This window comes from Carcharodon carcharias, chromosome 21 (assembly GCF_017639515.1).
Source record: "Carcharodon carcharias isolate sCarCar2 chromosome 21, sCarCar2.pri, whole genome shotgun sequence".
NCBI lineage: Eukaryota > Metazoa > Chordata > Chondrichthyes > Lamniformes > Lamnidae > Carcharodon > Carcharodon carcharias.
In genome coordinates, this window is record NC_054487.1 from 1,821,565 (window position 1) to 1,845,441 (window position 23,877).

General features: G+C 44.4%; 1 protein-coding gene across 1 annotated transcript; it reads right to left on the bottom strand.

Moving 5' to 3' along the window:
* Positions 1 to 61: 61 nt before the first annotated feature.
* Positions 62 to 13,085, bottom strand: LOC121292954 (zinc finger protein 271-like). The gene is made up of 3 exons (XM_041215467.1): positions 12,950 to 13,085; positions 7,944 to 8,987; positions 62 to 1,958 (listed from the first exon to the last, which is right to left on the bottom strand). The coding sequence occupies exons 2-3, from the start codon at positions 8,924 to 8,926 to the stop codon at positions 851 to 853; spliced, it is 2,091 nt and encodes a 696-aa protein (XP_041071401.1). The 5' UTR covers positions 8,927 to 8,987; positions 12,950 to 13,085; the 3' UTR covers positions 62 to 850.
* Positions 13,086 to 23,877: the final 10,792 nt, after the last annotated feature.

A 23,877-nucleotide genomic window follows, 5' to 3' on the forward strand; every position in this document is an offset into this window, starting at 1 on the left:
CACTTGTAAGATTGAGGTTCGGGAGTCACAGATTACCTGAAAAGGGGGTTGAGCACAGAAGTGATTTTAAAGTAGTTTATTGAGAAGTGACAGTTTAAATATGATGCAGAACCTAAATAGACACGAGAAACACACGACCCATGACAGGTTAGAATGGATTACTGGTCCTGGAGGACACAGAGTGAGTGCTGGTCTCCGTAGCTGGTGGTGGCAGTCTCTTCTGAATGGTTAACTGGTGTGGGGAGTGTGAGTGTTGGGCTGAAGCCAGTGTGGATCACTTCAAAATCTCTTTACTCTCGAGAGCCTATTTTAACCTTTTTATAAGGTTATTAGACAGTGATTACTTGCAGTCCGTTACTTGGATTGAACTTGTCTCCATTCCCGTGCCGAGGGAATTTCTGTACCAGGCGGGAGGGGTAACATTTGGGATCTCTCGATTCTCCACCAATTCCCATTCCCCTTCTTTCTGGTGGATAATGGAGGTGTCACTGTGAGTGATGTGCAAGTCAGTAAGAATTGTCAGCAAAGATTAATGAGCACTTTCTAATTGGAGATGTTAATCAGTGGAACCTCTCAGACACTGAATTGTAGAGTTTGTACCAAGGATCAATTTAGGATCGAAGTAAAAGTTCAGAATCTTGTTGTAAACTAATTTCTGATGAGAGTTCCTGAATTGTGGGGAAAGATCAGAGACAGCGGTTCTTAAAGGGACACTGCAGCCCCGAGCTACAGATCCAGAATATTAAACTCCAGCCCAGTTACAGGGATTGTAAACATCAGCAGAAACAAGCCTAATATTGTCAGACTTTTCATCCTGGATGTGATTAACAGCAGAATCCAATCCCTGCAGTCACTTATGAACTCGCTGATGTTTCAGCAGGTGGGATAACTGAGTGAATCCCTTCCCACAGTCGGAGCAGGTGAATGGCCTCTCTCCAGTGTGAATTCGCTGGTGTACTTTGTAGTTGGATGAAGACCTGAAACTCTTTCCACAGGAAGTACAGGTGAAGGGTCTCTCCTCAGTGTGAATTCGCTGGTGTGTCAGCAGGCTGGATGACTGAGTGAATCCTTTCCCACACTTGGAGCAGGTGAACCTGCTCTCTCCAGTGTGAACTTGCTGGTGCACTTTGAGGTTGGATGAAGACCTGAATCTCTTTTTACAGGAAGTACAGCTGAACGGCCTCTCCTCAGTGTGAATTCGCTGGTGCTTCAGCAGGACAGTGGACCCAGTGAATCCTTTCCCACATACAGAGCAGGTGAACTGTCTCTCTGCAGAGTGAACTCGCTGGTGTGTCAGCAGTGTGGATAACTGAGTGAATTTCTTCCCACACTCAGAGCAGCTGAATGGTCTCTCTCCAGTGTGAACTCGTTTGTGCGTCAGCAGGTGGGATGACTGAGTGAATCCCTTCCCACACTCGGAGCAGTTGAATGGTCTCTCCCCAGTGTGAACTCGCTGGTGTGTCAGCAGGCTAGACAACTGAGTGAATCCCTTCCAACACTCAGAGCAGGCGAACGGCCTCTCCCCAGTGTGAACTCGCTGGTGTACTCTGAGGTTGAATGAAGACCTGAATCTCTTTCCACAGGAAGTACAGCTGAATGCTCTCTCCTCAGTGTGAACTCGCTGGTGCTTCAACAGGTTAGGGGACCCAGCGAATCCTTTCCCACATACAGGGCAGGTGAATGGCCTCTCTCCACTGTGAAATCGCTGGTGTGTGCATAAGTGGGATAATCGAGTGTATCCCTTCCCACACTTGGAGCAGGTGAATGGTCTCTCTGCAGTGTGTAACTGTTGGTGTGTTAGCAGGTTGGATAACTGAGTGAATCCCTTCCCACACTCGGAGCAGGTGAACGGTCTCTCTCCAGTGTGACTGCGTCGATGGTTTTCCAGATGGGATGGGTAATTGAATCCTTTCCCACAGTCCTCACATTTCCATGGTTTCTCCATGGTGCAGGTGTCCCTGTGTCTCTCCAGGTTTGATGATCAGTTGAAGCCTCGTCCACACAGAGAACACGTGTACAGTTTCTTCCCGCTGTTAATGGTGTGATTTTTTTCAGGCTGCGTAACTTTCCACAGTCAGTTCAGTGGAACACTCTCACTCGGGTGTGTGTGTGTCTCGGTGCTTTTCCAGTCACACTGATGTTTGAAATCTTTTCCCATAGAAGAACAGACAAACATTTCTCCCTCCACATTCAAAGTTCCATGATACTCAGGTACTGATGAATCGAGTGACTCTGTCAGATCTTGATGTGGTGTTTGGTTTGAGCTTCCTGTCTACAAGGCCTCCGCTTCTAATTCTCTGTAAAAGGAGTTTACAAAAGTCATCACTGTAAGGACAGGATAGAAATTCAGGACAAACAATTCTAGTTTCAGTGGAACATTTCTGCATCGCTTGTTCCCCCAAAGCTGCAAATCCCCATTCCACACACTCTCCCTCCACCCTGTGCTGAAATCTAAACAGAGTTTTGGACAATTATTTCTGTACCATTTTAACAGATTTCTACAACTGGAGATAACAATATGTCTGATCATTCACTTTAGTCATTACTCATGACAAAACATTAATCTGAAACCCCCTGACTGACCATACAGAATAGCAGATGTTAACCTTGCATCCAAAACTCTCAGTGTGGAGATTTAATGAGTGATTGTGAAGGTGGTTTCTCCAAACCTCACAGGGTTTCCTTCCTTCCTTCTCTCCCTCTCACTAAGTTAAATCTGGGGTCAGTCTCGTGGCCCATTCTGGTTCCTGCTTCTCTTCCTGATGACTAATTAACTCCAATTAAACACTGAGAAGACTGAAGACACTGTTTTCAGTCCCTGCTCCAATCTCCATTCCCTAGATACCAACTCCATCCCTCTCCCTGGGAACAGTCTGAGATTAAACCAGTCTGTTCACAACCTCAGTGTTACATTTGATCTCAAGATGAGCTTCTGACCTCATATCTGTGTCATCACTCTGATCACTTGTTTCCACCTCTGTAACATCACCCAACCTCACCCTGTCTCAGTGAATCTGCTGCTGAAACCCTCATCACTGCCGTTGTTACCTCCAGACTCGACTATTCCAACACACTCCTGGCTCGTCGCCCAAGTTACCCTCCGTAAAGTTGAAGCCATCCAAAGATCTTCTGTCCATGTCTTCACTCGTGGCGAGGCCCATTCCCCTAACACCCCTCTGCTTCCTGACCTACCTTGGCTCCCAGTCAAGCAACAAATTGATTCTAAAATTCTTATCCTTGTTTTGAAATCCCTCCATGGCCTCGCCCCTCCCTATCTCTGTAATCTCCTCCAGCCCCACGACCCTCTGAGATATCTGCACTGCTCTAATTCTGGCCTTGCACATTCCCTACAATCGCTCCACCATTAGTGACCGTGCCTTCAGTTCCCTTGTCCCCAAGCTTTGAGATTCTCTCCCTACACCTCTCCCTCTGCCTACCAGACTTCCCCCTTTAAGACACTTGAGCATTGTTAAAAAAAGAGACATTCTGCCAAACTTTTCACCTTGTACTCATCAGGACAGACGCAAGAACATCAAATCTTAAAGATTATCAGTCAGGCTCGTAATGTGTCTCACTTACACTTACTAGAAGCTACATATATTCATACACAGGGGCCTGTCCTCTGCAGGCAGAAGGAACAAGTCCAGGCACGGGGTCTTTTGTTGAATTAAACAAAAGCACCGGGGGCGGGGGAGGGGGGTGGGGGTAGGGGGAGAGATAGCTCCATGGAACATTCTCCATAGCAATGACCACTCAGAACTGACTGGCCAACCAATCAGCATGCTTTTCTCATGCAGCATAATCTGTTGCTTCCTTTGAAATTTGGTTTATTTTTGGCCCTGCACTCTCACTATTTCCTTTTTGAATGACTCCCACTGCTCTGATGTAGATTTTCCTACAAGTAGCTGCTCCCAGTCCACTTTGTCCAGATCTTGCCTTATCATATTAAAATCAGCCTTCACCCAATTCAGAACCTTTATTTCCGGACCGTTTTTGACCTTTTCCATAACTACCTTAAATCTTACTGAGTTATGGTCACTATCACTGAAATGCTCCCCCACAGGCACTTCTACCATTTGTCCAGCTTCGCACCACTGCTTCTCTTGTAGGATCTCTTGTGTGCTGGCTTACAAAGCTCTCCTGGATACATTTTAAGAATTCAGCCCCCTCTAAGCCTTTCACACTTAGTCTTTCCCACTTCTGTGAGATTTGCCTATATATCTGCCCTCCTACCTCTCACTGACCATTTGGGGGTCTGCAGTACACTCCCAGCAATGTGATTTCCCCCTTTTTGTTTTTAAGTTTTACCTATATGGCCTCATTTGAGGAACCTTCTAAGATATCGTCCCTCCTTATTGCAGTAATTGTCTCCTTGATCAATATTGTGACCCCACCTCCTCTTTTACACCCCCACCCCCATCTCACCTGAAGATTCCATACCCCGGAATATTGAGCTGCCAGTCCTGCCCCTCCCTCAACCATGTCTGTGTTATAGCAATGATATCATATCCCCATGTGTTAATCAACACCCTCAACTCATCTGCCTTGCTCAGCAAGGCTCCTTGCATTAAAATAGATGCCATCCAGGCTTGCTATGCTCCCTTGTGCCTTAACTTGACCACATATGCTCTGCCTTCCGGACTGACTTGGTTTTTCTTCTATGCTTATCTGTGCATCCCTCCTACTATATCTCCACTCCGTCACCCATCCCACTGCCAAATTAATTTAAACCGCCACCCACAGCATGAGCAATCCTTTCGCAAGGATGTTGGCCCTGTTCCAGTTCAGGTGCAACCCGTCGGAACTGTACAGATCCCACTTTCCGCAGAAATGGGCCCATTGGTCCAGGAATCTAAAGCCCTCCCTCCTGCACCAACTCTTGGACAGTGATGGATTTTTTCATAATCTTTTTACAGCATTTTATTCTTTCATGGGACGTGAGCATCGCTGGCTAGGCCAGCATTTATTGCCCATGCCTCATTGCCCTTGAGAAGGTAGTGCTGAGCTGCCTTCTTGAACTGTTGTAGTCCATGTGGTGTAGGTACACCCACTGTACTGTTAGGAAGGTTTTTACTCAGCGGCAGTGAAGGAACGGCTGTTATATTTCCAAGTCTGGATGGTGAGTGACTTGGAGGGGAACTTCCATGTGGGGATGTTCCCATCTATCTGCTGCCCTTGGTCATGGGTTGGTGCTGACTAAGGATCCTTGGTGAGGATTTACAGATGGGAAACTCAAACCAAACATCACATCAAGATTGGACAGAGCCACTCAATTCATCAGGAACTGAATATCATTGTTCCACCTGCTCCACCCCTCTTAAGCAGTATGAAGCCCATGATATTTCTACTTCTTTTATCTCTGAAGAAGAGTCATACGGACTCGAGACGTTGACTGTCCTTTTCTCTCCACTGAGGTTTCCCAGCATTTTGATTTTTTGCCCCTAATAAAAATGGCGGCGGCGCATGCGCCTTGTTCCACTTTGCCCCTAATAAAGATGGCGGCCGTTACCCGGGTCTGCAACTGGGAGAAAGCAGCGGCGTCGCTCGGTGCAAACGGAGAGACGGTTCCCCAGGGACCGGAAGTTGTTTTTCCGGGTTTGCGGTTGACACAACACGTTTACGAAGCTGCCCCGCCCACCCGCCGGACCCATTACACCCCCCCCACCCCCATTTACTTCCTTACCGATTGAGGATCAGAAAATGAATCGTTTCTCCAGCGCCATTACTTACACTGCGCATGCTTCACTCCCAGCCCGGCCCCGCCCCTCATTCACTCCGATTGGTTGGAGGTCCAGCCGCTCCCCCTCGGTCCACCAGTCCCGCCCCTGCTTCCTATTGGTCAGAGCTGCCGTCAATCAGCCGGGCATTGTGACGGTTTCAGATGGTGAGAGCGGCCACAGACTCAGCCTGACTTGCTGATTCTTGGCAGCATTTTCTGTTTGGGAATTAGAGCTAGAGATGGATGGTCAGTTCCCCTCTGTCCGGGGGGGATTCACACTCATTTCCCTAGTGCACTGATTATCACGTTTACTTTACATGAGAAAGTCCCCGGTTCAATCCCGGCTGGAAGCTTTGTGTTTACAATTGTTACTGAGGAGGAATTAACAGTGAGTTTAGTTTCATGTCGAACAGGGGGACAGTTATTGTCTCATTCTGTAAAAGCTCCTTCTTCACCTTTAAACAGGGAACGATAAATCAGAGAAAACTGATCCACTGTGACCCAAAAACAAGATACTGCAGATGCTGGGAATCCGACCTCAAAACAGAAAATGCTGGAAACTTTCAGCTGGTCAAACAGCTTCTATGGAGAGAGAAACAGACTGAATGTTTCAGATCGCTGACCTTTTATAGAAAATGGAAGAATTTAGAGATGTAATAGTTTACAAACAAGTACAGAGTCAGGGAAAAGAGAAGAGGAAAGGACAAACGGTCTTGTGATGGGATGGAAGGCTGGAGTGATTAAATGACAAAGGGGATGATGATACAACATTGGGTGATAATGAGACAAGTAAATAAACTAATGGGACAAGAGGAGAAACAAAAGACAGGTCCAGAGGAGGGATAAATGGTAACAGCAGAACCATGACCAACACCGACTGTCTGAAAAAAATGGGAGTGGTGGCAATGATCTGAAATTGTTGAAATGAAGCTTGAGTCTCGGAGGTTGTGAAGTGTCTAATAAAAGATGAGCTGCTGTTTCCCGAGCTTTCACTGAGCTTCACTGGAACAGTGCAGGAGGCCGAGGACAGAGAGTTCAGACCAAAAGTGATTCCTAGAATTAAAATAGTAAATGAGCAGAAGCTCCAGATCACACTTGCAGACTGAATGGTGATGTTCCACAAAACAGTCACCCAATCGGGAATTAGTCTCCTCAGTGTAGAGGAGATCACATTGTGAGCAGTGAAAACACAATACTGAATAGCAAGAAGTACAAGTAAATCATTGTGTCATCTGGAAAGTGTGTTTGGGGCCCTGGAATGTGGGAAGGGAGGAGGTGACAATGAATCTGTTTCAATAAGTCTGTAACAGACCAGTGTACAGTTGTTCTGCTGTACCTTACATTTTAAAGGGAATTTTCAGATATTTTTTCTCACTATGAGCTTGGGTTGTGGACGAGAATGTTTTCACTCTTCTCTGTTGATCTTAACCAGGAGGGTTGCTGTGGTAAGAAAGACTCGGTCTGTAAGATACGGCCACTGTGAGACTGATAATGGATCATTTTTCTATCTAAGTTCAGTGAGATCTGATCACTTGCTGAGTGAGTCAATCTGTGAAATCGTAACTCAAATAGCCACAGCTCCTGTAGGTGATTCTCTGGCTATAATGAGATCGATAAGAAAGGAATCAGGAGTGTGCAGTCCCACCCAGCTGGACACCAGTGGAGAGGCATTGGAGGAGGATGCTTTGGTGAATGGTGTCAAAGACTGCAGACAGGCTGAGAAAGAAATGAGGGAGAGTTTGGGTGATCAACAGTTTAGTGGGAATAGGGTTGATGGAGCAGGAGGTGGGTCTCATGGACAAGATGAGCACTGAGGGGAAATGGGAGAGAAACTGGATAAAGATGTGGGTTCAGGGCTCAGACAAAGGGAAGCTTCAGAGACAGTTTGTCCCAGTGGGCTAGTGGAAGGGAGGGAAGCAGCAGAGGCAGCTGATCGGATTGTCTCAATCTTAGTGACAAAGAAGCTCCATGAGCTCCTCACACTTGTTGTTGGAGGTGAGGATGGAGGAGAGAGGGAGAGCACTTCAAAAGGAACTAACTTGTGTCAGACATATTAAAAAGATTCATCACACTGTTAAACACCAAGCGGATTGATTTGAATTTTATCCAGAATATTAACACCTATAACTGGGCTGGAGTTCATTAACATCAGCAAAAACAAACCCCAATGAATACGGTTCAGTCCTGGATGTGATTAACAGCAAAATCCCATCACTGTAGTTACTTGTGAACTCGCTGGTGTGTTATCAGGTGGGATAACTGACTGAAACTTTTCCCACACTCAGAGCAAGTGAATGGTTTCTCCCCAGTGTGAACTCGCTGGTGTGTCTGCAGGTTCGATGACTGAGTGAATCCCTTCCCACACTCGGAGCAGGTGAACGGCCTCTGCCTAGTGTGAATTCGCTGGTGGTCAGTGAGGTCATTTGATCGCCTGAACCCAGTCCCACAGTGAGAGCACCAGAACGGTCTCTCATCAGTGTGAACACGTTGATGGTACAGCAGGTCCCCGGAACTTTTATAACACTTCCTGCAGTCTGGGCATTTAAAAGGTCTCTCATCAGTGTGAACTTGTTGGTGTCTCAGCAGGGTGGATAACTGAGTGAATCCTGTCCCACACTTGGAGCATGTGAATGGTCTCTCTCCAGTGTGAACCCGCTGGTGTGTCAGCAGGTTGGATGACCGATTAAATCCCTTCCCACATTCAAAGCAGGTGAACAGCCTCTCCCCAGTGTGAATTCGCTGGTGTTCAGTGAGTTGAGATGATCGTATAAACCCAGTTCCACACTGAGAGCACCTGAACGGTCTCTCATCAGTGTGAACACGTTGATGGGACATCAGTTCCCCAGAACTTTTAAAGCCCTTCCCACAGTCCAGGCATTTGAAAGGTCTCTCCCCTGTGTGAACTCGCTGGTGTCTCTGCAGGTTGGGTGACTGAGTGAATCCCTCCCCACACTCAGAGCAGGTGAACGGCCTCTCCCCAGTGTGAACTCGCTGGTGTGTCAGCAGGTTGTATAATCGAGTGAATCCCTTCCCACACTCAGAGCAGGTGAACAGTATCGCAATTATGTTCCGACAGGTCAGATGATCGGCTGAAGCCTCGTCCACACACAGAACACGTGTACGGTTTCTCCCCACTGTGAACGGTGCTTTTTCCTCCATGTTCAAAATCCGATAATGTTCAGGTTTTGATAAATTGGGCAACTCCATCAGATCGTGATGTGATGTTTGGTTTCAGTTTCCCAAGCACAAATTCTCTCCTTCTGATACCCTGTGAAATTGATTTAAAACAGTAAAAAGGGGAGTGAGAGAGAACCCACAAAAACACAAAGGCAGGTTGTGAAATTGAGCTGAATGAATCTGGGAATTTGTGGGGCTGGCACTAGGAAAAAGTGACCGTGAAAACTGCAGGATTGTCATAAAAACCCAACTGGTTCACTAATGTCCTTCAGGGAAGGGAACCTGTCATGCTGCCTGGGTCTATACAAAACTCTGACCTCTATTGGAGCAGAGAGAGAGAGAGAGAGATGAGAGATGCAGGTGATAAGCAAGATTTTGTATCACTGCAACTTGACCAGAACTTTGATAGAATCTCCCAAACCATCAAACTCTTCCACCGAGAAGGGCCAGGGTAGCAGGTGTATGTGAACACCATCACCTCCAAGTTCCCCTCCAAGTCACACACCATCCTGACTTGTCTGACATCCAGTAATGGATGAGGAGAAATTTCCTCCATTTAAAAATTGAGAAGACCGAGGTCATTGTCTTCATTCCCTGCGACAAACTCCACTCCCTTGACACCGACTCCATCCCTCTCCCTGACAACTAATTGAGACTGAACCAGACTGTTCACAACCATGGTGAAATATTTCACCCCAAGATGAGCTTCCAAACAAAAATCCAACACTTCACCAAGACCATCTATTTTCACTCAGTAACATCACCGACTCAGCCCTCATCTCAGCTCATCTGCCTATTGAGGATGAGAATTCCAAACATTCACTACCCTCTGAGAGAAAAGCATTCCCCTCATCTCTGTCTTAAACGGGCACCCCCTTATTTTTAAACAGTGACCCCTCGTTCTGAATTCTCCCACAAGAGGAAGGTTCCTCGCCACAATGACCCTGTCAAGAGCCCTCAGGCTCTTAAAGGTTTGATTCAAGTCATATCTTCCCATTCTAAACTCCAGCGATACAAGCCTAACCTGTCCAAACTTTTCTCATAACACAATCCGCCCATTCCTGGTAATAATCTAGTAAACTTTTTCTAAGCTGCTGTTAACACATTTATATGTTTCCTGAAATAAGGAGACCAGTACTGTACACGGTTCTCCAGATGTGGTCTCACCAGTGCCCTGTCCAACTGAAGCATAACCTCCCTACTTTTGTTCTCAATTCCCCTCACAATAAATCATAACATTCTAATAGTTTTCCTAATTACCCGTTGTACCTGCACACTGACCTTTTGTGACTCAAGCACTAGGACACCCAGATCCCCCTGAATCTCAGAGCTCTGCAATCTCTCATCATTTCAATAATTCCTGCCAAGATGAACAATTTCACTTTTGCCCACATTATACTCCATTTGCCAGATCTTTGCCACTCACTTAACCTATCTATGTCCCTTTGTAGCCTCCTTATATCCTCTTCACAACTTACTTTCCTACCTATCTTTGTGTCATCAGCAAATTTAGCCACCATACCCTTGGTCCCTTCATCCAAGTCATTGATATAAACTGTAAAAAGTTGAGGCTCCAGCACTGATCCCAGTGGCACACCATTCGTTACATCCCACCAACCAGAAAAACACCCATTTATGCCAACTCTCTGCTTCCTGTTAGCTAGCCAATCTTCTATCCATGCCAATATGTTATCCCCTACACCATGAGCTTTTATTTTCCACAAGAACCTTTGATGTAGAACCTTATCAAATGCCTTCTGGAAATCTAAGTGCAGCACATCCAGTGATTCCCCTTTATCCACAGCACACATGACTCCAAAGCACTCCAATAAATTGGTTAAACATGATTTCCCTTTCATAAAACCATATTGACTCTGCCTGATTACCTTTAATTTTTCTTCATGCTCTGCCACAATGTCTTTAATAATAGCTTCTAACATTTTGCCTACGACAGACGTTAAGCTAACTGGTCTGTAATTTCCTGCTTTCTGTCTCCCCCACTTTTTGATTAAAGGAGTTACATTTGCTAATTTCCAATCTAATGGAACCTCCCTGAGTCTAGGGAATTTTAATAAATTAAAACCAATGCATCAACTATGTCACTAGCCACTTCTTTTAAGACCCTAGGATGAAGTCCATCAGGAACCGGGGACTTGTCAGCCCACAGCTTCAACAATTTGCTCAGCACCACTTCACCAGTGAGTGTAATTTTCTTGAGTTCCTCCCACCCTTCCAGGTCCCGATTTACAGCTATTTTTTGGGATGTTACTTTGATCCTAATTTCTGAAAACCGATGTAAATACCTGTTTGATTCATCTGCCAGCTCCTTGTTCCCCATTATTAATTTGCAGACTCACTTTCTATAGCATCAATGCTCACTTTCATAAGTCTTTTCTTTTTTCAATGTCGATAGAACTTCTTTTCTTATCTTACTATCTGCCTTAATCTTTCAAGCTGGCATTCACTCATACTCTAATTTTTCCTACATTCTTTGCTGATTTAAAATATTCTCACCAATCTTCTGACCTGCCATCCATCTTTGCGCAATAATATGATTTTCCTTTAAGTTTGATATTATCTTTAACTTTCTGGGTTAACTACACGTGAGGATCGTCCCCTTGAAATTTTTCTCTCTTGTTTGAATTTATCTATTTATTCTGTATATTCTGAAATATCCCCTCAAATATCTGCCACTGCATCTCCATTGGCCCATCCCCTTACGTAATTTGCCAGTTCACTTTCGTTAGCGCTATTGGAAAAACTTAGCAGGTCAGGCCATATCTGTGGAGAGTGAAACAAAGAGTTAATGTTTCAGGGTGTGCAGAATGAAATATGGGGAATAAAGATGGTGCAAAATCTGATGGGCAATATAAGCTCAGAAGTGGAAGAGAAATGGACTATAGCACAGGAAAAACAATTCCTGACTATGAAAGATACTGTGGGAAGATAAAGCTAAGAAGCCAGCAGCACATGGTCATGGAATGGGCAGCAGTGGACACCTCATTGAGACAGTCAGCAGGAGTAATAGTAAAATCCTAAACAGAGCTAAACTACACGCAGTATTAGAGACAGAGGAATGGTAGAGAGGTGATCAGGGAGGGCAGAGGTAAAATGGAGCAATGGATGGATACGGGTTTAGATCCACAGGAAAGCACTCACACCAGCCCCAGAGCAATGGAACCTCTCACAGAAACAGAGCACAGAACTAAAAACTTGAAATTGTAGATGAATGGTATTTTGAAATACTCACATCTAAAACAATTTCACCATTTTTAAATTTAAAATCTCCTGCTGGAGCCTGCAGCTGGAAATGTATCATAAGCACTGGAGTTAGAGAAAAATCTTCCAGTTGAGGAAATACCCGGGGAGCGGGGTGATGTCACCATGTAATTGTCGATGTGTGATGATGTCGCAGACATGGACACAGAACATCTGGGTCTGTGCAAACACCACACATTGTGAAGGATGTAAGCGTCCTGAGGTTTATATGAGGTAGTTAAAGGCGGTTTCCATAAACTAGTCGTAAAAGGATACAGGGACACAGTTTAAAGATTTTGGGCAAGATTTACCGGGGAGATATGAGAAGCAAACTTTACACAGTGAGTGCTAATGACCTAGAACTTATTGCTTACACTCAGAGGCTGATAATATCCAGGTCCTGATGAATCGAGTGATTCTATCAGACTTTGAGATGATGTTTGGTTTGAATTTCCCATCTGCAAAACCTCACCTTCTAGCATCCTAGAAATGGAGTATACAAAATCCATTCCTGTCAACCTAGGGTAGAAATTGAGAAGAGGGAAACATTTCTCTTGGTTTGAGTTTGCTGTGTGTAAATTCTAACCCCCTGTAAAAGGAGTTTCCAAAATCCATCCCTGTCAATCCAGGATAGAAATTCACAATATTCTCTCCTCCTGCTACTGGACCAGGATGACCGCGCATGCGCCCTGCAGCACATTGCCTCCTTTAAAGATGGCGGCCGTTACCCCGGGCCTGGCGAAGGGAGAAATCCAGGATTTTTCGGCCCGTTTTCTGCAAACACAAGACCGGTACCTTCTTATTTAGGATCTGCAGCCTGCACTGTGTCTTTATGAAGCCTCAATGCCCACTCCGCTGGCTCCATTCCTCCTCACACACCCACTAACTCTGTTAGTTTGCTCCACTCGACATTCACCCGCTGTGAGCAGTTTCAGTCACAGACCAACAATGCGCATGCACGTGAAACAGATCGCAACGCGCATGCTCCAAAGGCTAGTAGGTGAGCGCATGCGCAGCGACCATCTCTAGTGAACAATGCCCTCTGATCAGAAAACGATGGAGTCGAATCCGAGGAGAATGAAAGGTGAACTTGTGCGACTGACCAGAGACAGTCAAGGCACCTTTCCCTTCTTTCAGACGCTGGAACATTGATTCTAATGTTATCAGTGAAATTAACTGATCTGAGACATTGAAAGGATTCTCGTTACTGCACATCAGCAATTCAAACCTAATATCTGCTTCAGGACAATCAGAATACTTGGTAACAGACAAGACAGCGAAAGGCTCAAAAGGAGATGCCCCTGAGTGCAGGAGCTTTGGTTCCCGGTGACAAGGATGGGTCTGTAGTGGGTGGGATCAGACTGTTTCTATGTATCCAGAATGAATGCTGCCACCACCACTCACCCCCAACACCCCCCCCGCCCCCCGCCCCCACCCCATCCTTTATTTTGGTAGAGAAAAACTGACAGAGAATAATTGTCATTCTGGTAGCAGCAATCTGAAGCTTTAACTTACTGACACCCTGGTTTAGGATATCTTGTCGCCTAAGTGGATAGCAGCCTTTTTGATGCCACTGGTCAGTGCGTTCAGCCATTAACCAAACAGTTGGTGGTTCGAGACCAACCAGGGATGAAATTTTCATTGTTTTCTCTCCATTAGCATTTATTGTCACACAGTTCAGGGTTATTAATGGGTACATGAGCAGCAAGAAAAGATCCCCCAAGCTTTGCCCGCTCCATTGTTATCCTGTGAGTTCCCACACAAGCAGCATTTTCTCGAGTATTCCTTTGAAACATTATGAGAAAACAATTAGATCTACCATGTACCTATAACTAACGCATTAGAAATCTATGAAGCTATTGGATTCAACCAAACAAACCTCTTCCTCAGCTCCACTTGAGTGAGACAGGGAAAAGCAGAAAAGCAGCAATATTCCGGCCCCGCACTCTCCAATCACCCCTACCAGCAGAAAGCAGCAACTGCAGCTTCCATCAGCGGGTTACTGTCCATCCTTGGGACGCAAGATACTCCAACCCAGTCCAAACCTCCCAATACACCGAGCACAGGCTCAGGAAAATGCTGGTAGATTATATCCCGGTCACTAAACCTCCAAGCAGCATTTACAGAATATCTGAGTGAGTGAGTAACAAATAAAAGTCACACCAGCTTTCTAAATAGTTTCATTCTAAAATTCCTTCATTTTATTGAAAAGCTGACTCTTGTGAACCTGAAAATGAGTACCATGGGATTTGTGTTACCAGGTGACTTGTTTTCCATTGTTTGTCCATCAGATTTGCAATTCAGTTTGTGTTGGATGATGTTGAAGCGAATTTGCTTTCAAATTGGGAGCATAAAGCAGGTAAATATTAAATCCAGGAACAAATCCGGAGGAATATTGATCACGTTTGGAAGGAGGTGCAGCTAAGAAGCGGAAACTGTGAATAATGTTATTGATGATTGAGAGTAAAGCATTGGGACCTAAGTCAATCATGCCCAAGTGGTAAAATGGATGGTTTTAAAATCCATTGGGGTTTCCCCAGGAAAGTTCAAATCTTACCGACTGTGATTCTCATTATTGCTGATTTCAACCAGATATCCACAGAACTAACTATCCGATCAATGGAAGAAAAAACAACCGAAGATCCTTTTTATCTCTGAAGAAGAGGCATATGGAATCGAAACGTTAATTCTGTTTCTCTCTCCACAGATGTTGCAGACCTGCTGAGTTTTTCCAGCATTTTCTGTTTTTATTTCATATTTCCAGCATTTTGCTTTCATCCAAAAAAGTTGTGATTTTTGGACTCTAAGGGAATGAAGGGCTATCAGGATTGGGTGAGAATTTGGTGTTGGGGCTGGGGATCCGCCATGAAATTATTAAGTGACGGTGGAGGCTTGTGGGGGCCTTATGACGTATTGTTGCTGCTTTGCTTCTGTTCTGTTTCAGTAGCAACAAGGAGTTGGCAGTCTGAGCTTGTCATCGTGGCCGAGTAATGTAAAGCGCTGAGTCCGAGTTGAAGCTTTTGTAGAGATGTGAGTTTGAATCCAGCAGCTACCAAAAATTGCATTGTTAGAGTTCCCTTTAATCGAAGACGTGCCAGCTCCCAGGTGTGTGTGGTGTTTCATGTTAACATGAAGAACGAGGAGGGACAATACAAATATAAATGGCTGTGGAGAAAAAGCAGGGTTATCGAATTAGATGAGTTCCTCTTCCATAAGCCGGCATGGACACGATGGGCCGAATGCCCTGCTCCACTCCTGTTGTTTTATACCAACAACATTAACCCGTCCAATGAGCCTGTCATTGTGGCTGAGTGGTTAAGGCGATGGAGTCCAAAACAATTGGGGTTTCCCATTTCTCATTATGCCTGGTTTTAACTGTGTGCCTACAGAGTTAAGTATTGGTTAAATTGAATAAAATCCATGCAAATGCATGGGCATTTTCCTATTTCTGTACATTCACGAAAACATTCACCTAACTTCCAGTCAGAAATGGAACAAAAACGGAGCCAGGTTGGTGGCATGTTTGCTTTCTGGATGTTTGGCTCTCCTTAGAGACAAACCCTTGCCCCCTGTCACTGTCGGTGTATATGCCTATGTGTGTGTCAATATGGTTCAGTTCCCGAGGGGGTGAACACATTTTTACCATCACAAGCTTTATTCATATTAGCTGTGCAGCTTCACATTAAAATGTGACAGAGAAAAATATCAGTGTGGACGATGCAAGAGGAGTTTGGAAGGAGGTGCAGCTAAGAAGTGGAAGATGTGAATGATGTTATTGACACTTGAGAGGAATGCATTGCAACCTTGGGGCTTTTGTCGGTGGATTACCTTTTACACTTTGAAATTCAGAACAAGCTAAGGCTCCAGGTGGAAAACAGCAATGCTCTCCATGTACGTTGAAATATGGGGCATTTTTTTTATACACACCTGGCTAGCTCAGTCGGTAGAGCATAAAACTCTTACTCTCAGGGCCATGGGTTCGATCTACTGGGTGCAGCTCTCCTACAACTGGTGCTGTCTCCCTTCCAGCCTTTTGGTGTTTTGTCTGTTACCAAGTATTCTGATTGTCCCGAAGCCGATATTAGGTTTGAATTCCTGATGTCCAGTAATGAGAATCCTTTCAATGTCTCAGATCAGTTAATTTCACTGATAACATCAGAGTCAATGTTCCAGCATCTTAAAGAAGGGAATGGTGCCTTGATTGTTTCTGGTCAGTCGAACAGTTCATCCTTCATTCTGCTCTGATTCCGGTTCCCAGGAGTTTCTAAAGATTCACAGAAAGCTGGAGACTGTGTTTTCTCTTTTGGTTCCCAGTCCATTTTCCGACTTGTCACCTGACAATATTTTCCAAATATTGAGGAGAAAACAGCAAAGTGGCCTCGAGACCACAATCAGATCAGCCATGATCTTGCTGAATGGCGGAGCAGGTTCAAAGGGCTGAATGGCCTCCTCCTGATCGTCATTCCTCTCTTTCCTGTGACACAGCCTGAATCAACTCCTGACTTTAGCAAACTGCCTTCGGAATTAATTATCAGTTAATTGAAATAAAAACCATTCAACTATTTCTGTGTTTCTTATTTCTGTTCATTTGCAAACATTCACTACATTTGGAGTCTGAAATGGAACAATAATTAGTCAAGTTTGTGACATCCTTGCTTTCTGGGTGTTTGTCACTCCTTAGGCCTCTGTGACTCTCGGTGTATGTGTCTGTGTGTGTTCCCGTGTGTGTGTCAATGTGGTTCAGTTCCCGAGGGGTTGAACACATTTTTCCCATCACAAACTTTATTCACATTAGTTGTGCAGTTTTATATCAAAATGTTACAGAGGAAAATATCAGGATGGAAGATGCAAGAGGAGTTTGCAATGTTTGGAAGGAGATGCAGCTAAGAAGTCGAAGATTCAGCGAGGAGTTGTTTTTCCCCTTTAACATGAGAGTTGGAACCAGGCCTGGGAGATATCTGTGTCGGTGTAAACAGTAAAAGCTCCTCCCGTACCACTATATTTTGCCTTGCACCATCTCTAGAGTCGGTGCTTTGCAGCCTATCACAGACCTTCCCTCATTCCCTATCTTCACTGCTGTATTTGTTCTCGGAGAGCCTGTTGCACAGGTGACATTTCCGGCTCCGATGAAAATCTTTAGGTTTTACTCCACTGATTCTGGCAGAGCTTTTATGTGTTTTAAGAGTTTAATCAGCTGAATTTTAGCACTTCGCACAAGGTCAATAAATCATCATTCTCTGATCGGGAATCAAACCTGGGCAGTGGTGGTGAAATCACTGAATCCTGACCACGAGACCACCAGGGAAGATACTCTAAAACATTATAACCTGGCTTATCTATGATACTTGTGTCTTTTATTTTCATTTCTGACCTCTTTCACCAGAGGCACGTTTCTCCCACAAAATGAGATGTTTATATGGAACACAAACAACATTCATTGTCACTCAATCCCGGGTGTCATTGGGTCCTTAAACGACAAAAGAAAGAAAAAAAAATGCAACATTTCCTTTTACCCAGCGAGTTCCGACTTTTTCCCGATTTTTTCTGAAGATCAATTTCAAATATAATTTAACAACTGACCAACCATGTATCTGTACGTTACACATACCAAATCGATGAAGTTTTTGGATTCAAATAAACCCATCAATTCCTCTCTCCTTCCTCAACTCCACAGTGAGTGAGACAGGGAAATGCAGGAATATCCCGGCCCCGCATTCACCTGCTGCCAGTTGAAATGTGCACTCACTTTGTTGAGTGTTTATTCTGTGAGATGATGAAGAGAGAATATAACATGGCTGTAAGACGCTGCTTTTAGCTAGTACTCGGCAACAAACAGGAACAATTCAACTTCATAGCGCTTTGATAGTGTTTCTGCTTGGTTTCGAACCGGGGGCCTTTTGCATGTAAGGTGAATGTGATAACCAACTACACTACAGAAACACTGTAACATACAGTACCCAATACCCCTGATTACAATGCAGTCCTGCAGTAGCACTTTGGGCCTTTGTTTTGAAGAAAGGGATTTCAGCTGCTCTCATTCGGAATGCTGGAGACAGATCAACAATGTCATCATCAAATGGCACAACATGTTGGAAAATCATCAGATCATCATATCTATCCAAACCCAGGCCAAGGCCGTGAGAGTGCTGAATCCTAACCACTAAACCTATCTCTGCCAGCTTCTGTTGTGAAGAGGAACCAATTAGTCTCAATTTACTTCCCTCTTTTCATAAACCTGATGTTTATCAACATCAAGTAGTTGTCCAATTCGCTTCCAAAGAAGGAGTTTCTGCAGAATCCATGCACAGTTTGACATAATGAACAAAGTTTCCTTCACCCAAGGACATGAAAAGTTGGATTTGGGTCCCTTATACTGTTTTTGATATAAATATTACTTATTTACACAACTGATTTCATAGTGAATTTATAAAAGACGTTTATTCTGATTCAGCACGTCCTTATTATTTCTGAGTTGATATTTACATTCTCATTACGTTTCCTCTACAACCTGCCAACCGAATCTGTTATCGAACAGGGATAAATGATTGTTACAGATATCCAAAGATCTGGTTTGATCAAATGCTTAAATAGATAGTTTAGTTTAATTGGGTTAAAATAATTTAGATCGGGGAATGGAATCTTATACAGGATAAGTATTTGTCTTGGAAACAGGAAAGTGAGTCACTGTGAAATGCAAATCCCATGGTGCTCATTTTGAGATTTGGTGAATGCTTGCAGATCAACGGGAATGAAGGGACAGAGAAGTGAAGCAGGAAAAACACACGGGAAAGTTTCGAAGCTTTTTGACTTCATTTAACCAATAATTTATTCTGGAGGCACTGAAAGGGAAGAAAAGGGAGCAGCGCAGTCAGCAGGATTCAGACCTGCGTGGGAAGATTCCCAATGGGTTTCGAATCCTAACTTAACCGCTCGGCCACAGCAACGGACCTTCAAAGAGAATTTATGTTGTTCATATAAAATCTTGGGATGGTTATACCAGGGGAAGAGGGAATTCGGCCCGATTGATTCCAGGTCACCCTACAAATTGTATTGCCTCTTTCTTCCGATCAAAGTAAAGCACGGTAAACCTCAGTGCCGGATTACCAACCCTGAAGTATTTGCTCAGGTGAGGAACCAGCTGAAGCTTTCAATATTGGTTTTCTTAACACCGAGTTTCCAAATGGGAATTGGACAATGGCTTGAAAGCAAAAAAAAAAACAGGGTTAAGAAGAAAGAGAAGGAAATTGAGATTAATTAGAAAGCTCTTTGTACAAAACCTACATAGACACCATGGGTGGAAGGTCCTCTTACTGAGCTGTGCCATTTGATGATGACATTGTTGATCAGTCTGTCTCCAGCATTCCTAATGAGAACAGCCGAATTCCATTTCTTCAAAACAAAGACCCAAAGTGCTGCTGCATGACGTCACCGTTTAACATTCCAGACAGCTCCATTGGGCTCTTTACAGCGCAGGGTTTATAGAGGCGAGTGGGGTCATATTCGCTTCACATATGATGGAGCTGCAGTTTGAAACCTGGCAAAAGCATTACCCAAGCGTGTTTATTTAAGTGTGAGTGGAAGTGCAATCATTTACCTTTGTTGCAAATATAAACATCCTGCTGACTAAGGTTTTCACCTTTTGTGATTTTAACCGAATTAATTATCATTTCAATAGAAGAAAACCCATCCAAATAAACAAGTATTTTCTGATTTCCATTCATTTGTCAGCATTCAGGAAATTTGCTTAAGGAAATAGAACAAAAACTGAGCCAAGTTAGTGATCTCCTTGCTTTCTGCGCTTCTGTCTCCCCTTCTGCCTCTGTCACTCTCGGTGTATATTCTGTGTGTGTTCCTCTGCGATTGTCAATGTGGTTCACTTCCCTGAGGGGTGAAAGCATTCTTAAAATCACAAATTTATCTACATTAGTTGTGCAACTTCATGTTAAAAAGCTGCAGCGAGAAATAGCAGCGTAAAGGATAAAAGAGGAGATTGCACAGATATTAGGTTTGAATTCCTGATGTGCAGTAACGAGAATCCTTTCAATGTCTCAGATCAGTTAATTTCACTGATAACATCAGAATCAATGTTCCAGCATCTTAAAGAAGGGAATGGTGCTTTGACTGTCTCTGGTCAGTCGGGCAGTTCACCCTTCATTCTTCTCGGATTCCATTCCTCGAAGGGATTTTCTTTTTCCTCTTGAGTTCCCTGACCACATCTGGCACCATCTTTGGATTGAGAGGTATAATTAACATTTCAGATGCAGTGCAGTTCTGATGAAAGGTTACAGGCCTGAAATTAAAACTATGTTTATCTCTCCACAGAGGCTACCAGACTTGCTCAGAATTCCAATATTTTCTGTTTTTATTTCAGATAGCCAGCACCTGCAGTATTTTGCTTTCCATTAACTCCTTAGTGAAACGTATAAGATCCTGAGGGAACTTGACAGGGTGAACGTGGAGAGGATGTTACCTCTTCTGGGAGAATCTGGAACTAGGGATCACTGTTTAAAATAAGTGGTCACCCATTTAAAACTGAATTGAAGCAATTTTTTTCTCTCTCAGAGGGTCGTGAGTCTTTGGAACTCCCTTGAAAAGACTGTGGAAGCAAAACCTTTGAATATTTTTAAGGCAGAGGTGGATATATTCTTGGTAAGCAACGCAGTGATAGATTATCGGGGGTAGGTGGGAAACAGATTTTGGGAAAATTTCAGATCAGCTATGATCGTATTGAATGGTGGAGTGGCCTTGAGGGGCCGAATGGCCGCCTCCTGCTCCTTGTTCTTATGTAGGAACCCATCACCAGTAGATTTCGAGATCCATGTCTGAGCTGAAAACATATAGGTAAACTCAAACAGATCATTCATCAGCTGGAAATGGAAAGGGATTCGCTATATCTTCCCGTTTACTGACACAGCAACACAGTCTCACCCGTGCGAGGCTATTCGGTTACTTCTTGTGTGCCAAGGGCTTTATTCAGTTTGCCCACATGTTAACATTTCAACTTTAAAAATTCAAAGGATTTGATCCACAGTCAGAGCATTGCTACTGGCAAGAGGCAGGTTAAATGTTCCATGTTAGGGAGAAAACAAAAGGTCACACCAGCTCAGCCCAACTGCTGAGACTCCACTGAGTTCAGGTCTAACTGTAGGGGTTGGTTCTGCTTTTCATTCCATCTAGGAGAGAATTACTGGTGGAGGCCAGGCCAATTTGGTCACTGCATCGATTGATTCAAGAATTTCATACCTTGCCCCCTTGGCATCGTATTCTGATATGTTTCTGTTGCACATTATCGCCTTTGAATGGCGGGGTCTTCACCCAGCGTTCGCTGCGGGGCAGAATGTGCCCTATCCTCATTCCAGAAGCTCGCTGCACATGCGCATTACTCTGTGTGTGTGTGTGTGTGTGTGTGTGTGTGTGTGTGTGTGTGTGTGTGTTTGGAGCATGCGCATTGCGGTCTGTTTCATGAGCATGCGCAGTGCTGGTCTGTGACTGAAGCTGCTCAGAGCGGTGAGAGAATGTCGAGTGGAGCAAACTAACAGAGTTAGTGGGTGTGTGAGGAAGAATGGAGCCAGCGGAGTGGGCAGGGAGGCTTCATAAAGACACAGTGCAGGCCGCAGACCCGAAATAACAAGGTACCGGTCTTGTGTTTGCAGAGAACAGGCCGAAAAAGTCTGGATTTCTCCCTTCGCCAGGCCCGGGGTAACGGCCGCCATCTTTATAGGGGGCAATGTGCAGCAGGGCGCATGCGCGGTCATCCTGGTCCAGGTAGCAGGAGGAGAGAATGTTGTGAATTTCTATCCTGGACTGACAGGGATGGATTTTGGAAACTCTTTTCTAGGGGGTTAGAAGGGGAGGATTTGCACACGGTAAACTCAAACCAAGAGAAACGTTTGTTCCGTCTGATATAGGTCTTGTAAATTTCTTTTGCAGAATATTAGAAGGGGAGGATTTATAGACAGGAAACTCAAATCAAGAATCAAAATAAAATCTGACAGGGTCACTCAGTTGCTCAGAACCTGAATGTCATCGGCCTTTGAATACTGGAAGGAATAAGGTTTATCTGTTTTGCATATGGGATAAGATTTTACACATCTGTGTGACTGGAAATAGAGAGGAAGAGAGCATGGAGGGATTTGTAACCAAGGATGTGAATTTAAAAATTGAGATGCTGCAAAACCAGGGTCCTGTGTAGTTCAATGAGCAGGGGATGGGGGGACGGGACATGGTGTGACTAAGATTTATTTAGTTATGATTGGAGGTATTCAAAATTATCAGGGGTCTGGACAGAGTAGATCGGGAGAGCATCAGGGGTCTGGACAGAGTAGATCGGGAGAAACTGTTCCCATTGGTGGAAGGATTGTGAATGAAAGGGAAGAGATTTAAGGCAATTGAAAAAAGAATCAATGGAGACATGAGTAGAAGCTTTTTCACATAGCGAATGTTTAAGATCTGGAATGTGCTGCCTGACAGTGTGGTGGAGGCAGGTTCAATTAAGGCATTCAAGAGGGAATTGGATTATTATCTGCAAAGGAAGAATGTGCAGGGTTATGGGGAGAAGATGGGGGAATGGCACTAAGATTCGGGCTCATTTGGAGAGCCGGTACAGCGGGGCCGGCTGAATGGCCTCTTTCTTTGCTGCTTTTCACAATTCTGTGAGTGCGATACAGACAGTGAAGTTTTGGATGATCCCAGGTTTATCGAGCTTGAATGTGAGAGGCCGGATAGGTAAGTGTCAGCATATTCAAGTCTAGAGGAACAAAGGAATGGATGAGGGTTTCAGAAATGGTTGAGCTGAGGCAGAGGCAAAGTCGGGCGATATTACTGAGGTGAATCCACTCGAGCACAGACCTTCCCTTTTGTTCTCCCACCACCAAATCGCCGTTCCGCTGAGCCCAACCTATCACATTTGTATCTTTCCAGAGTATTTCTGAAATTTTCTGTTTTTATTGCTGAGGTGGAAATAGGCGGTCTTGGTGATGATGTGATTATGTGGTTGGAAGCTCATCTTGGGATGAAATATTTCACCATGGTTGTTGACAGTCTGGTTCAGCCTCAGACAGTTGTCAGGGAGAGGGCTGGAGTCGGTGTTTAGGGCATGGAGTTTGTAGTGGGGATTGAAGGCAATGGCTTCAGCCTTCCCAATATTTAAATAAAGGAAATTGCTGCTCATCTGACTGGATGTCAGACAAGTCAGGACGGTCTGTGACGTGGAGGGGAACTTGGAGGTGCTGGTGTGTCACATACACCTGTTACCCTGGTCCTTCCAGGTGGTGGAGATTGAGGATTTGGGAGATTCTGTCAAAGTTCTGGTCAAGTTTTAGATGTATAACATACCTCTCATTCATCCTTGCCTCTCCCATCTCCCTCTCTCTCTCGGTCTCTCAGTCTCTCATCTCATAAAGGCCACAGTCTTGCTTAGGCCCAGACTGGGTGGCAGGTTCCCTTCCCTGAAGGACATTAGTGAACCAGTTGGGTTTTTATGACAATCCAGCAGTTTTCATGGTCACTTTTTCCTCGTGCCAGCCCCACAAATTCCCAGATTCATTCAGCTCAATTTCACAACCTGCCTTTGTGTTTTTGTGGGTTCTCTCTCACTCCCTTTTTTCTGTTTTAAATCAATTTCACAGGGTATTAGAAGGGGAGGATTTACTCAAACCAAACATCACATCAGGATCTGACAGAGTCGCCTAATTTATTGTAACCTGAATATCATCGGAATGAAC

What these genes read in the sequence shown, in the direction of transcription:
- LOC121292954 (XM_041215467.1), bottom strand. Translation starts at nt 8,926, where the DNA reads ATGGAGTTGCCCAATTTATCAAAACCTGAACATTATCGGATTTTGAAC. An exon ending in ACACACCAGCGAGTTCACAA is followed by an intron (nt 1,959 to 7,943) that starts GTAACTACAGTG and finishes GGAGAGACACAG; the next exon opens with GGACACCTGCACCATGGAGA.